Source organism: Electrona antarctica, assembly GCF_951216825.1.
Source record: "Electrona antarctica genome assembly, chromosome: 23".
In the NCBI taxonomy this organism is placed as follows: Eukaryota; Metazoa; Chordata; class Actinopteri; order Myctophiformes; family Myctophidae; genus Electrona; species Electrona antarctica.
In genome coordinates, this window is record NC_136804.1 from 36453021 (window position 1) to 36467144 (window position 14124).

General features: G+C 45.3%; 1 protein-coding gene across 1 annotated transcript in view; it reads right to left on the bottom strand.

Moving 5' to 3' along the window:
- Positions 1-14124, bottom strand: part of mkln1 (muskelin 1, intracellular mediator containing kelch motifs) — a gene marked incomplete at its 5' end in the record, with an annotated part of 44774 nt that overhangs the window by 6112 nt on the left and 24538 nt on the right. Inside the window, 2 exons of the mRNA XM_079494150.1 lie at positions 6145-6199; positions 8759-8861. Coding sequence (XP_079350276.1) covers positions 6145-6199; positions 8759-8861 — 158 coding nt within the window. The remainder of the gene's footprint in view (positions 1-6144; positions 6200-8758; positions 8862-14124) is intronic.

Below are 14124 nucleotides of genomic sequence, written 5' to 3' on the forward strand. Positions count from 1 at the left end.
AGGTGTGGAGGCAGTGAGACAGAGAGAGACAGAGAAAAGGAGGTGTGGAGGCAGTGAGACAGAGAGAGACAGAGAAAAGGAGGTGTGGAGGCAGTGAGACAGAGAGAGAGACAGAGAAAAGGAGATGTGGAGGCAGTGAGACAGAGAGAGACAGAGAAAAGGAGGTGTGGAGGCAGTGAGACAGAGAGAGACAGAGAAAAGGAGGTGTGGAGGCAGTGAGACAGAGAGAGAGACAGAGAAAAGGAGATGTGGAGGCAGTGAGACAGAGAGAGACATAGAAAAGGAGATGTGGAGGCAGTGAGACAGAGAGACAGAGAAAAGGAGATGTGGAGGCAGTGAGACAGAGAGAGACAGAGAAAAGGGAGATGTGGAGGCAGTGAGACAGAGAGAGACAGAGAAAAGGGAGATGTGGAGGCAGTGAGACAGAGAGAGACAGAGAAAAGGAGGTGTGGAGGCAGTGAGACAGAGAGAGACAGAGAAAAGGAGGTGTGGAGGCAGTGAGACAGAGAGAGAGACAGAGAAAAGGAGATGTGGAGGCAGTGAGACAGAGAGAGACAGAGAAAAGGGAGGTGTGGAGGCAGTGAGACAGAGAGAGACAGAGAAAAGGAGGTGTGGAGGCAGTGAGACAGAGAGAGACAGAGAAAAGGAGGTGTGGAGGCAGTGAGACAGAGAGAGAGACAGAGAAAAGGAGATGTGGAGGCAGTGAGACAGAGAGAGACAGAGAAAAGGAGGTGTGGAGGCAGTGAGACAGAGAGAGACAGAGAAAAGGAGGTGTGGAGGCAGTGAGACAGAGAGAGAGACAGAGAAAAGGAGATGTGGAGGCAGTGAGACAGAGAGAGACAGAGAAGAGGGAGATGTGGAGGCAGTGAGACAGAGAGAGACAGAGAAAAGGAGATGTGGAAGCAGTGAGACAGAGAGAGAGACAGAAAAGGGAGATGTGGAGGCAGTGAGACAGAGAGAGAGACAGAGAAAAGGAGATGTGGAAGCAGTGAGACAGAGAGAGACAGAAAAGGGAGATGTGGAGGCAGTGAGACAGAGAGAGAGACAGAGAAAAGGAGATGTGGAGGCAGTGAGACAGAGAGAGACAGAGAAAAGGAGGTGTGGAGGCAGTGAGACAGAGAGAGAGACAGAGAAAGGGAGATGTGGAGGCAGTGAGACAGAGAGAGACAGAGAAAAGGAGGTGTGGAGGCAGTGAGACAGAGAGAGAGACAGAGAAAGGGAGATGTGGAGGCAGTGAGACAGAGAGAGAGACAGAGAAAAGGAGATGTGGAGGCAGTGAGACAGAGAGAGACAGAGAAAAGGAGGTGTGGAGGCAGTGAGACAGAGAGAGACAGAGAAAGGGAGGTGTGGAGGCAGTGAGACAGAGAGAGAGACAGAGAAAAGGAGATGTGGAGGCAGTGAGACAGAGAGAGACAGAGAAGAGGAGAGATGTGGAGGCAGTGAGACAGAGAGAGAGACAGAGAAAAGGACAGATGTGGAGGCAGTGAGACAGAGAGAGACAGAGAAAAGGGAGGTGTGGAGGCAGTGAGACAGAGAGAGACAGAGAAGAGGAGGTGTGGAGGCAGTGAGACAGAGAGAGACAGAGAAAAGGAGATGTGGAGACAGAGAGAGACAGAGAAAAGGAGAGATGAGGAGGCAGTGAGACAGAGAGAGAGACAGAGAAAAGGGAGGTGTGGAGGCAGTGAGACAGAGAGAGACAGAGAAGAGGGAGGTGTGGAGGCAGTGAGACAGAGAGAGACAGAGAAAAGGGAGGTGTGGAGGCAGTGAGACAGAGAGAGAGAGACAGAGAAAAGGGAGGTGTGGAAGCAGTGAGACAGAGAGAGACAGAGAAAAGGAGGTGTGGAGGCAGTGAGACAGAGAGAGACAGAGAAAAGGAGGTGTGGAGGCAGTGAGACAGAGAGAGACAGAGAAAAGGAGGTGTGGAGGCAGTGAGACAGAGAGAGAGACAGAGAAGAGGGAGGTGTGGAGGCAGTGAGACAGAGAGAGACAGAGAAAAGGAGGTGTGGAGGCAGTGAGACAGAGAGAGAGACAGAGAAGAGGGAGGTGTGGAGGCAGTGAGACAGAGAGAGACAGAGAAAAGGAGGTGTGGAGGCAGTGAGACAGAGAGAGACAGAGAAAAGGAGATGTGGAGGCAGTGAGACAGAGAGAGACAGAGAAAAGGAGGTGTGGAGGCAGTGAGACAGAGAGAGACAGAGAAAAGGAGATGTGGAGGCAGTGAGACAGAGAGAGACAGAGAAAAGGAGATGTGGAGGCAGTGAGACAGAGAGAGAGACAGAGAAAAGGGAGGTGTGGAAGCAGTGAGACAGAGAGAGACAGAGAAAAGGGAGGTGTGGAGGCAGTGAGACAGAGAGAGACAGAGAAAAGGACAGATGTGGAGGCAGTGAGACAGAGAGAGACAGAGAAAAGGGAGATGTGGAGGCAGTGAGACAGAGAGAGACAGAGAAAAGGACAGATGTGGAGGCAGTGAGACAGAGAGAGACAGAGAAAAGGGAGGTGTGGAGGCAGTGAGACAGAGAGAGACAGAGAAAAGGACAGATGTGGAGGCAGTGAGACAGAGAGAGAGACAGAGAAAGGGGAGGTGTGGAGGCAGTGAGACAGAGAGAGACAGAGAAAAGGGAGATGTGGAGGCAGTGAGACAGAGAGAGACCAGAGAAAAGGGAGATGTGGAGGCAGTGAGACAGAGAGAGAGACAGAGAAAGGGGAGGTGTGGAGGCAGTGAGACAGAGAGAGAGACAGAGAAAAGGGAGGTGTGGAGGCAGTGAGACAGAGAGAGACAGAGAAAAGGGAGGTGTGGAGGCAGTGAGACAGAGAGAGAGACAGAGAAAAGGGAGGTGTGGAGGCAGTGAGACAGAGAGAGAGACAGAGAAAAGGGAGGTGTGGAGGCAGTGAGACAGAGAGAGACAGAGAAAAGGAGGTGTGGAGGCAGTGAGACAGAGAGAGAGACAGAGAAAAGGGAGATGTGGAGGCAGTGAGACAGAGAGAGACAGAGAAAAGGAGACGTGGAGGCAGTGAGACAGAGAGAGACAGAGAAAAGGGAGATGTGGAGGCAGTGAGACAGAGAGAGAGACAGAGAAAAGGAGATGTGGAGGCAGTGAGACAGAGAGAGAGACAGAGAAAAGGAGACGTGGAGGCAGTGAGACAGAGAGAGACAGAGAAAAGGGAGATGTGGAGGCAGTGAGACAGAGAGAGAGACAGAGAAAAGGAGATGTGGAGGCAGTGAGACAGAGAGAGAGACAGAGAAAAGGAGATGTGGAGGCAGTGAGACAGAGAGAGAGACAGAGAAAAGGAGGTGTGGAGGCAGTGAGACAGAGAGAGAGACAGAGAAAAGGAGGTGTGGAGGCAGTGAGACAGAGAGAGAGACAGAGAAAAGGAGGTGTGGAGGCAGTGAGACAGAGAGAGAGACAGAGAAAAGGGAGGTGTGGATGCAGTGAGACAGAGAGAGAGACAGAGAAGAGGGAGAGATGTGGAGGCAGTGAGACAGAGAGAGACAGAGAAAAGGAGGTGTGGAGGCAGTGAGACAGAGAGAGAGACAGAGACAAGGAGATGTGGAGGCAGTGAGACAGAGAGAGACAGAGAAGAGGGAGATGTGGAGGCAGTGAGACAGAGAGAGACCAGAGAAAAGGAGATGTGGAGGCAGTGAGACAGAGAGAGACAGAGAAGAGGAGGTGTGGAGGCAGTGAGACAGAGAGAGACAGAGAAGAGGGAGATGTGGAGGCAGTGAGACAGAGAGAGACAGAGAAGAGGGAGATGTGGAGGCAGTGAGACAGAGAGAGACCAGAGAAAAGGAGATGTGGAGGCAGTGAGACAGAGAGAGACAGAGAAAAGGAGGTGTGGAGGCAGTGAGACAGAGAGAGAGACAGAGACAAGGAGATGTGGAGACAGTGAGACAGAGAGAGACAGAGAAGAGGGAGATGTGGAGGCAGTGAGACAGAGAGAGACCAGAGACAAGGAGATGTGGAGGCAGTGAGACAGAGAGAGAGACAGAGAAAAGGAGGTGTGGAGGCAGTGAGACAGAGAGAGACAGAGAAAAAGGAGGTGTGGAGGCAGTGAGACAGAGAGAGACAGAGAAAAAGGAGGTGTGGAGGCAGTGAGACAGAGAGAGACAGAGAAAAGGAGGTGTGGAGGCAGTGAGACAGAGAGAGAGACAGAGAAAAAGGAGGTGTGGAGGCAGTGAGACAGAGAGAGACAGAGAAAAGGAGGTGTGGAGGCAGTGAGACAGAGAGAGACAGAGAAAAGGGAGGTGTGGAGGCAGTGAGACAGAGAGAGACAGAGAAAAAGGAGGTGTGGAGGCAGTGAGACAGAGAAGAGGGAGGTGTGGAGGCAGTGAGACAGAGAGAGACAGAGAAAAGGAGGTGTGGAGGCAGTGAGACAGAGAGAGACAGAGAAAAGGAGGTGTGGAGGCAGTGAGACAGAGAGAGACAGAGAAAAGGGAGGTGTGGAGGCAGTGAGACAGAGAGAGACAGAGAAAAGGAGGTGTGGAGGCAGTGAGACAGAGAGAGACAGAGAAAAGGGAGATGTGGAGGCAGTGAGACAGAGAGAGAGACAGAGAAAAGGAGGTGTGGAGGCAGTGAGACAGAGAGAGACAGAGAAAAGGGAGATGTGGAGGCAGTGAGACAGAGAGAGACAGAGAAAAGGGAGGTGTGGAGGCAGTGAGACAGAGAGAGACAGAGAAAAGGGAGATGTGGAGGCAGTGAGACAGAGAGAGACAGAGAAAAGGGAGGTGTGGAGGCAGTGAGACAGAGAGAGACAGAGAAAAGGAGGTGTGGAGGCAGTGAGACAGAGAGAGAGAGAAAAGGGAGATGTGGAGGCAGTGAGACAGAGAGAGAGAGAAAAGGGAGATGTGGAGGCAGTGAGACAGAGAGAGAGACAGAGAAAAGGAGGTGTGGAGGCAGTGAGACAGAGAGAGAGAGAAAAGGGAGATGTGGAGGCAGTGAGACAGAGAGAGACAGAGAAAAGGGAGATGTGGAGGCAGTGAGACAGAGAGAGAGACAGAGAAAAGGAGGTGTGGAGGCAGTGAGACAGAGAGAGAGAGAAAAGGGAGGTGTGGAGGCAGTGAGACAGAGAGAGAGACAGAGAAAAGGAGGTGTGGAGGCAGTGAGACAGAGAGAGACAGAGAAAAGGAGGTGTGGAGGCAGTGAGACAGAGAGAGAGAGAAAAGGGAGGTGTGGAGGCAGTGAGACAGAGAGAGAGAGAAAAGGGAGGTGTGGAGGCAGTGAGACAGAGAGACAGAGAAAAGGAGGTGTGGAGGCAGTGAGACAGAGAGAGAGAGAAAAGGGAGGTGTGGAGGCAGTGAGACAGAGAGAGACAGAGAAAAGGGAGGTGTGGAGGCAGTGAGACAGAGAGAGACAGAGAAAAAGGAGGTGTGGAGGCAGTGAGACAGAGAGAGAGACAGAGAAAAGGAGATGTGGAGGCAGTGAGACAGAGAGAGACAGAGAAAAAGGAGGTGTGGAGGCAGTGAGACAGAGAGAGACAGAGAAGAGGGAGGTGTGGAGGCAGTGAGACAGAGAGAGACAGAGAAAAAGGAGGTGTGGAGGCAGTGAGACAGAGAGAGACAGAGAAAAAGGAGGTGTGGAGGCAGTGAGACAGAGAAGAGGGAGATGAGGAGGCAGTGAGACAGAGAGAGAGACAGAGAAAAGGAGGTGTGGAGGCAGTGAGACAGAGAGAGACAGAGAAGAGGGGAGGTGTGGAGGCAGTGAGACAGAGAAGAGGGGAGGTGTGGAGGCAGTGAGACAGAGAGAGACAGAGAAAAAGGAGATGTGGAGGCAGTGAGACAGAGAGAGACAGAGAAGAGGGAGATGTGGAGGCAGTGAGACAGAGAGAGACAGAGAAAAGGAGGTGTGGAGGCAGTGAGACAGAGAGAGACAGAGAAAAGGAGATGTGCAGAAAGGAAAGAAAAACAGACAAAGGGGAGACAGAGAAATGGAATGAGAGAAAGACAGAGTGGGTGGAGGATTCTTACAACTCCATTCCAACAGGAAGGTGTGTTCCCACAGATAGTTAAACGTCAGGAAACGGTGCAAAAAAGGACCCATGGGATAAAAGAACAAGGACTTCTTACATAATGTGTTTATACTGAATAAATGCCGTATCAGACAGTTAAATTAGATTTAGCCGTGAAGCTGGAAGGATAGGATGCAGACATACCCAGAGGGATGAAGTCAGAGCTGGACTTGAACAGGGCCGAGGGCAGGAGCTGGAACTGGAACACACAGTGAACACACAATCACATCTCAATTGATTCACACTCAACGGCAGTGACTAAGCAGTTCCACCACAAGCCGTTCACGACTGAATTCCCCTCCTGGATTAAGTTTTTTTTATTAACACATTTAGTCCTGACTTTAAAAAAATGTCTATACTTCTAAATCATGACAATTTTCTGAAAAACCTCATGTTTCTATAGCAGTGGTTCTTGTCAAGGACCCCCAAAAATATATGTATTTAGCCGCCGACCCCCATCAGAAAATATGTTGTTCCAGGGACCCCCCCAGGAAGCAAAGATTTGAGTTAAAAACGTTGGCTCTGAAAGAATATATTGAAAGCTTTGCACTACATTTTCACGATTTTAGCAAAATAGCAGACCTACAAGCTCGTAGCGCGCCACTCGGTGGCGCGCTACGAGCTTGTAGATCAAAATGGGTTAAAAGCCGGTCTGGACATGCTGTTGTGCTACAGTATGTTCACAGTGGTACAGTAGATATAGACACAAAGCTACAATGTAAGTCAACGATATCAAGATTCAAAGCTGCATCCGAGGTTTGTAGCTGCTACAGAATCTACAAGGAGTGGGTGGTGGGGATAAATTATTTCTGTCCGCTTAGTGCCATGTTCTTTTTAACCCCAGGGTTTATTCTCCTTTTTATCTTGTTTTTTTTTTTCTTGCTTGCCAACGCACGTCGATGACGTCAACAAACCCGTTGACAGATATTATGCTCTGCTTTGTAATCTTTTGTATCTGCGAGTGTGAACGCAGCATCAGGCTGGTCGTGGAATGACCTGCAATCCAGACTAAAACTGGCCTCAAAAGTGCCTTTGAGAAGTTTCAAAAGAGTCATCTTAATTCAAAAGTTTTATGCCACGATTTTGCAACCCAGTTTTTTCACTCAGTGCCAATTATCTAATGTAATCCTGGGCGCTACACTTCCTCTGCCAACCTGGGGGGGCAGCAGACTAACCTCATGCCTCCTTCTATGCATGAGGAGTCCAAGCTGCTTCTTTTCACCTGACGGGGGGAGTTTCCCTGGCCGGACGTAGAGCGTGGAAGGAACACGTTATTCCAACCAGTTCCTTTCCCCTCCATCAGGTGCCCCGGCTGGCCAGGGGAGGTAGTTTTAGAGACCAGGATTACTGCATGTTTTTGTGAGGGTACCTACCCTAGGGGACACGGGGAGAACATGCAAACTCCACACCAAAAGAGTCATCTTAAATGTACAGTCCAATACCTGCACATGTTCGGACATGTAGGCTATTAGCCTTTGCATAGTACTAATAATACTCGGTGCACAATTTCTTGCGCCCAGTCATTGTTAGTGTACCATTGTTGGAGATTTGCTGTATACTTTGTATAGGTTTCTTGAGGTATGTCATGGATGTATTATTTGGCTGTTGTGTAAATTTGACCTGTACTATGGTAGCATTGTGACCTGTACTATGGTAGCATTGTGACCTGTACTATGGTAGCATTGTGACCTGTACTATGGTAGCATTGTGACCTGTACTATGGTAGCATTGTGACCTGTACTATGGTAGCATTGTGACCTGTACTATGGTAGCATTGTGACCTGTACTATGGTAGCATTGTGACCTGTACTATGGTAGCATTGTGACCTGTACTATGGTAGCATTGTGACCTGTACTATGGTAGCATTGTGACCTGTACTATGGTAGCATTGTGACCTGTACTATGGTAGCATTGTGACCTGTACTATGGTAGCATTGTGACCTGTACTATGGTAGCATTGTGACCTGTACTATGGTAGCATTGTGACCTGTACTATGGTAGCATTGTGACCTGTACTATGGTAGCATTGAAGTGTAATTTTGTTTCTGCCTCTTGGCCAGTTCACACTTGTAAAAGAGACTCCGTCTCAATGTGTTTTTACTGGTTAACCCATTTTGGACTGAGGTCGATAAAAAAAAAAGTCTTCTAAATCCTAACATTTTTCTGAAAAACCCATGTTTCTATGTCAGTGGTGCTCAACCTTTTTCATGTCAAGGACCCCCAGAATTATCTCTATTGGGCCACGGACCCCCCATCTCAAAATATGTAGTTCCAGGGACCCCCCAGAAGCCAATATTTTAATAAAAAATTTTCGCTCTGAAATATATATATTCAAAGATTTGTGCCACATATTTTTCAAAAAATAGCAGACCTACAAGCTCGTAGCGCGCCACCGAGTGGCGCGCTATGAGCTTGTAGATCTGCTATTTTTCCAATAGCTAAAGTATAACCGAATGCTTAAAACACCAAAAGGGGTTCCCGCCCAAAATGGGTTAAATAAAGGTTAACCCATTTTGGGCGGGAACCCCTTTTGGTTTTAGCATTATGTTATGCTGTAGCTATTGAAAAATAGCAGATCTACAAGCTCATAGCGCGCCACCGAGTGGCGCGCTACGAGCTTGTAGGTCTGCTATTTTTGAAAAATGACTGACGACTGACATAGAAACATAGCTTTTTCAGAAAAATCTCAGGTCAAAATGGGTTAAAAATAAATAGGCAACATGTCGGGCCAAACTAATGCTACCATATCTCCCCTACCTCCTTGGTCTCCTCGGGGTCGTTGTGGTCCACGGTCAGAGAGAGGTCATTCTGCAGGTACTTCAGGGCGTTCAGTGGTTCCGACTGGGCCTTCTCCTCAAACCTAGAACAAAGAAGAAAAAGAAACACATCAACTAACTGTAAATGTCAGAAGATCAAGAGTGTTAAAAAATTACCACAAGACTGTACGCTGGTGCTTTGACATTTTACACCATTTGGCAACTTAATAACTCATAATACTGACCCTACTGTAATTTGTTTTTAATATTACATTATTATGTATCTGCCTTTTGTGTATATATATATATTCTTTCAGAGTGAACGTTTTTAACTCAACTCTTTACTTCTGGGGGGGGGGGGGGGTCCCTGGAACAACGTATTTTCAGATGGGGGTCTGCAGCCAAATACAGATAATTTTGAGGGTCCTGGGCATGAAAAACTTTGAGAACGACTGACATAGAAACATGAGGTTTTTCAGGAAACTGTCAGGATTTAGAAGACATTTGTAGAATCGTCCTCAGGTCAAAATGGGTTAATGGTACGATACACCAGGGTTGTGGCTCTTTCGGGTAAAAATACTCATTTAGTTACTTTTTATTTGACCCATATGTGATTTGAAAATGTTAATAAAGAAACTTTGATCATAAAAAAAGAAGATCAAGAGTGTTGGGGGTTAAAGGCATGGAAACTGGGCTGCGGTTCCAACAACCGAACACTAGAGGGCAGTAAATGTCAAACAATTCTTATCCTGGCAGCGCTGTCAACCCATTTGGAGTTCAGTAGGGCCTGATCAGACTGGTGGAAGAGCACAGGGGTTCTCAACCCCTGGGCCAAATCATTTTGGGGGGTCCCCAAATTATATAAAAAAAAAAAAAGTGAATGGCTGGAAAATGGAAATGAAGAGTTTACATAGTACAGATAGTGCGGCGGTTAAGCTCATATATGGAAGGTATTGTGCATTTTATGACTAAAGCATGAAACTTTCAGCATATCATCTACACACCCCAAGGTTTGATTTCAGACGTGGAACCACTTTCAGACTGACCTCTGGTGACCTTGAGAGGTCATTGACCTCAGAATTGCATTTTTGCACGTTTTGCTCCATTATTTTCCACTATAATCATTTATTAGGTTTATTAAATGGAAGTTTTGTTCTAATGAATGACAACTTAAACCCCAATAGTCTACAGAAATGGTGAATCATGTTAACTTTTATGATATAAATGTTATGACATTGTTATAACATTAAAAACATCTAGGAGAGAGATTGTGCGGAGAGAGAGAGTGCGGCGGTTAAAGATGGAGTGTCACGATTTCTTTCCACCCTAAAACATGATCATCAGGTATTATTATAATATTAGGAGGAAGAACTTTCTCCAAAAAGTGTACAGTATTTGTTCATCATGCTATTATGTGGACACGCCCACCAGTTCATTAAGTATGCCTGGTTTGCCTGGTGGGTGGTGATGGGTGGTGATCCACCTGAACTGAAGCCGCACCCACAGCTGTAGTTGTATGATAAAGGGGGAGGGGTTAGGGGAGGGGCTGATAGTGTGATGTCACTATATTACTGTTTATTTCATTGGCCCTTTTGACTGCCAACGGTTCAGCCTCCAGGAAAAACCCTAAATACAAAGTTAATACACCATTGCACATAAAAACGACTCCAGGGTGTCTAATGAAGTACTGTCACCTCATAGACACATGAAAAACTGGAAGAAATGCAAAGATTGTGGCACTCCATCTTTAAGCTCATATATGGAAGGTATTGTGCATGTTATGACTAAAGCATGACACTTTCTACAGTGCTAGCTACAAAAAGGACTGTATGAAGAGGTATAAGGAGATGGTCAAAGCCAAGAAAGCTGCACAGGAGCTTGTGGCAGCGAAGAGTAAAACATGACAAGAACCACAGAAGAGATAGTTGTCGTTATTTTAACATTATTGTATTGGTCTTCATTTTTTTTAATGAAGTTAGGGAAGAAAAAAATACAGAAAGACTTGATTGATGAGTTTGTTTGGTTTTTATATCCAATATCCTTACAGTATATTCAAAGGTGCTATAGGGCATAGCAGTGGTGGCCATTTTCTGGTTCCATCCATCCAGACCCCATTCATTTTTCACATATAGAGATTTACAAACAATCAATTATTCTAAGCCTATGTAATCAAGCCATCCAGGATCCTGGTAATTAATGACCAGAACACATTTGATTCTGTGAAAAAAAAATGTAAAAACCTCAAAACAAAGGATATACATCACATAATCAAATGTTTTATCGTCATGATTCAGTAGGGTCCTGGATGGCTTGATTCTATAGGCTTATTATTTTTTTATATAAATATTTGTAGAAATCTTCATGGGAAAAAAACAATGGGGTCTGAAACGAACCCGCAAATGGCTGCCACTGCTATATTGTATGCCCTATTCATCTCATGATTTTGGTTTTGGGGCAGTATATGGCGAGGGTTCAGGGTTCATATGTTTTAGGGGGAGTGACTGGATACTCTTAAACCTCCTACCAGGTGGCAGGAGTTTAAGGAGATGTTGGGAGATAATATGGTACCATTTCTGTCATAACACTTGCTACCAGTGACATCGATGGAGAATCCAAGCTAATATAAACTGAAGACTTTATATTTTTGGAAAGTTAGCTATTATAGAAGTCATTGTTCTCACATTAATACAAAATCAAATTAAAACATTTAAATGTTCGAAATGAACAAACCTGCCTACCGACAATGTCACCGGTAGGCAAGTCTCTGAACTGTCCACAGCCCTACTCTGAGACACAGACTGAGTGGACAAAAAATGTATCATAATGAGCATTAGTGAACCACAACCTCACAGACTCAATGGTATTTTTCCACTATCTCCATCATCTCTCTCCTCATTCCCTTCAGCCTCTGCATCTTCTTTGTCTTCATCTTTGTGTATTAGACCTTATATTAATCATATTGGAAAATTCAGTTTTCTGCTTCAATTAGGTTATTGCTGCTCAAGGCCATCAGACCTTTGAGGTCAGGGGGTAGTTGGGGATTAAGGGTCTTGCTATGTATACCTCGACACATTGCCGGGGCCTGGAATTTCCCAGGTGTTCCATTCAGCTATGGCCATCCTTCTTGTGAATGGGATGTAGAAGTTCCAACAGGAACTGTATTGAGACTAGGCATGGTACTTTCTCACGGGGTAGGAGAGTAAGGAGACAGTATCACATTCACATACAACAGGAAGGAGGACAAGCACAAGCATCTGATAACACTCGATGCCTACTTTTATCACAGACATGTTCATCAATGTTCCAATGCAGCCAATGAATGCCATCAGAGTGTGCATCATGTCGTACTTTCAGATTCCAAGATGTCCGATCTACCTCATGAGCCACTGCTGCTCCGTCACTCCACTGTATTAGACATAATAAAAAGGCATAAAATAGGCCTAGAGCTTGAGGTCCAGTGTGGTGTGCATACTTCATGGAAAAGCTCTTTAGTGATTTCTTAGGTGAGCATGGGATCAGGTGAGAAGGTGGACAAAATCAATCGATAAATGGACACCGATCCAGACAATTTACTTTTTAATGGTTTATACTTATAGGGCTGTATTTTGCGTGTCTTAAGTACCAGGTCTTATTACTTACCTTAAGACCTGGAGGCGTGGTCAATGCTCTTTGGCCACTCAGAATAGCCAAATGGCATTGATCACGCCTCCAGGTCTTAAGTTATGTAATAGACCTGGTACTTAAGACACGCAAAATACAGCCCATAGTCTCTAAAAGCACCTTTCTAAATGATTAAGTTAAAATATTACTATTTCCTGGTTTGGGACGAATTATTATATACTTTATGCAAATTATGCAAATGAGGAACATAATTTAGTTATGGCAAGAGATTAATTTATGTATCAACATAATATAGATGTAGACTCTAAAACAACCTTGATATGTTGACTAAAAGCAATAATACTGTATAGCTAATTCCTAATTTGTACCTATGTTATAATTTATGCCAATTATGCTAATGAAGAAAGGGTGCATGACTTCACCATAACAGCAGATTAATTTCTGGATATCACAAACATAGACTTTGACTCTTAAGTCACCTTTCGAAGTTAACTGGATGCAAAATGATAGCCATTTCCAGTTAAGTTGCTCATTAAGCAATTGATTTGCTCATTATGCTAATTCCTCAAATTGTCCAACATATAACTTTTAGCAAACAATCTTAGTCTCGTCTGCTAGCCTATAGATGACATTTTAATAAAAGTTTAAAGGAAACAACATTTCTGGGTTTAACATGGGCCCTATGGCGGTTTACAACATGGTTTGACAGCTCGAAATGTGTACAGCCTCTGACAAGTTCCAGATGTAAATTCAGAAGTGTTTCCACATCTAAAAACAAACTTCATGGTATATAGAAACACTGTAGAAAGTGTCATGCTTTAGTCATAACATGCACAATACCTTCCATATATGAGCTTAACCTTAACTCTATCTCTCTCCGCACAATCTCTCTCCTAGATGTTTTTAATGTTATAACAATGTCATAACATTTATATCATAAAAGTTGACATGATTCACCATTTCTGTAGACTATTGGGGTTTAAGTTGTCATTCATTAGAACAAAACTTCCATTTAACAAACATAATCAATTATTATAGTGGAAAATAATGGAGCAAAACGTGCAAAAATGCAATTCTGAGGTCAATGACCCCTCAAGGTCACCAGAGGTCAGTCAGAAAGTGGTTCCACGTCTGAAATCAAACCTTGGGGTGTGTAGATGATATGCTGAAAGTTTCATGCTTTAGTCATAAAATGCACAATTGGTTTGGTTATCCGCCGCACTAAGAGTACATGCATACACTTTACTTAATGATTATATCTGGTTTCAGTATTTATTTATGATATATATTCCTCTATTATTAATGATTATTTTTGCAGTCAGTTTGTATTGGGTCCATGTCCCGAGACATGGCGGCCAAAGCATTTCCGGGGGTCCCTCCCCAGCCGTTGAGAATTGCTGGAATAGCACACCTGTATTTCCTGATGAGGTATCGACAGTGGCGTAGGAGGTATTCACCTGTATTTCCTGATGAGGTATCGACAGTGGCGTAGGAGGTATACCTGTATTTCCTGATGAGGTATCGACAGTGGCGTAGGAGGTATTCACCTGTATTTCCTGATGAGGTATCGACAGAGGTGTAGGAGGTATTCACCTGTATTTCCTGATGAGGTATCGACAGTGGCGTAGGAGGTATTCACCTGTATTTCCTGATGAGGTATCGACAGTGGCGGAGGAGGTATTCACCTGTATTTCCTGATGAGGTATCGACAGTGGCGTAGGAGGTATTCACCTGTATTTCCTGATG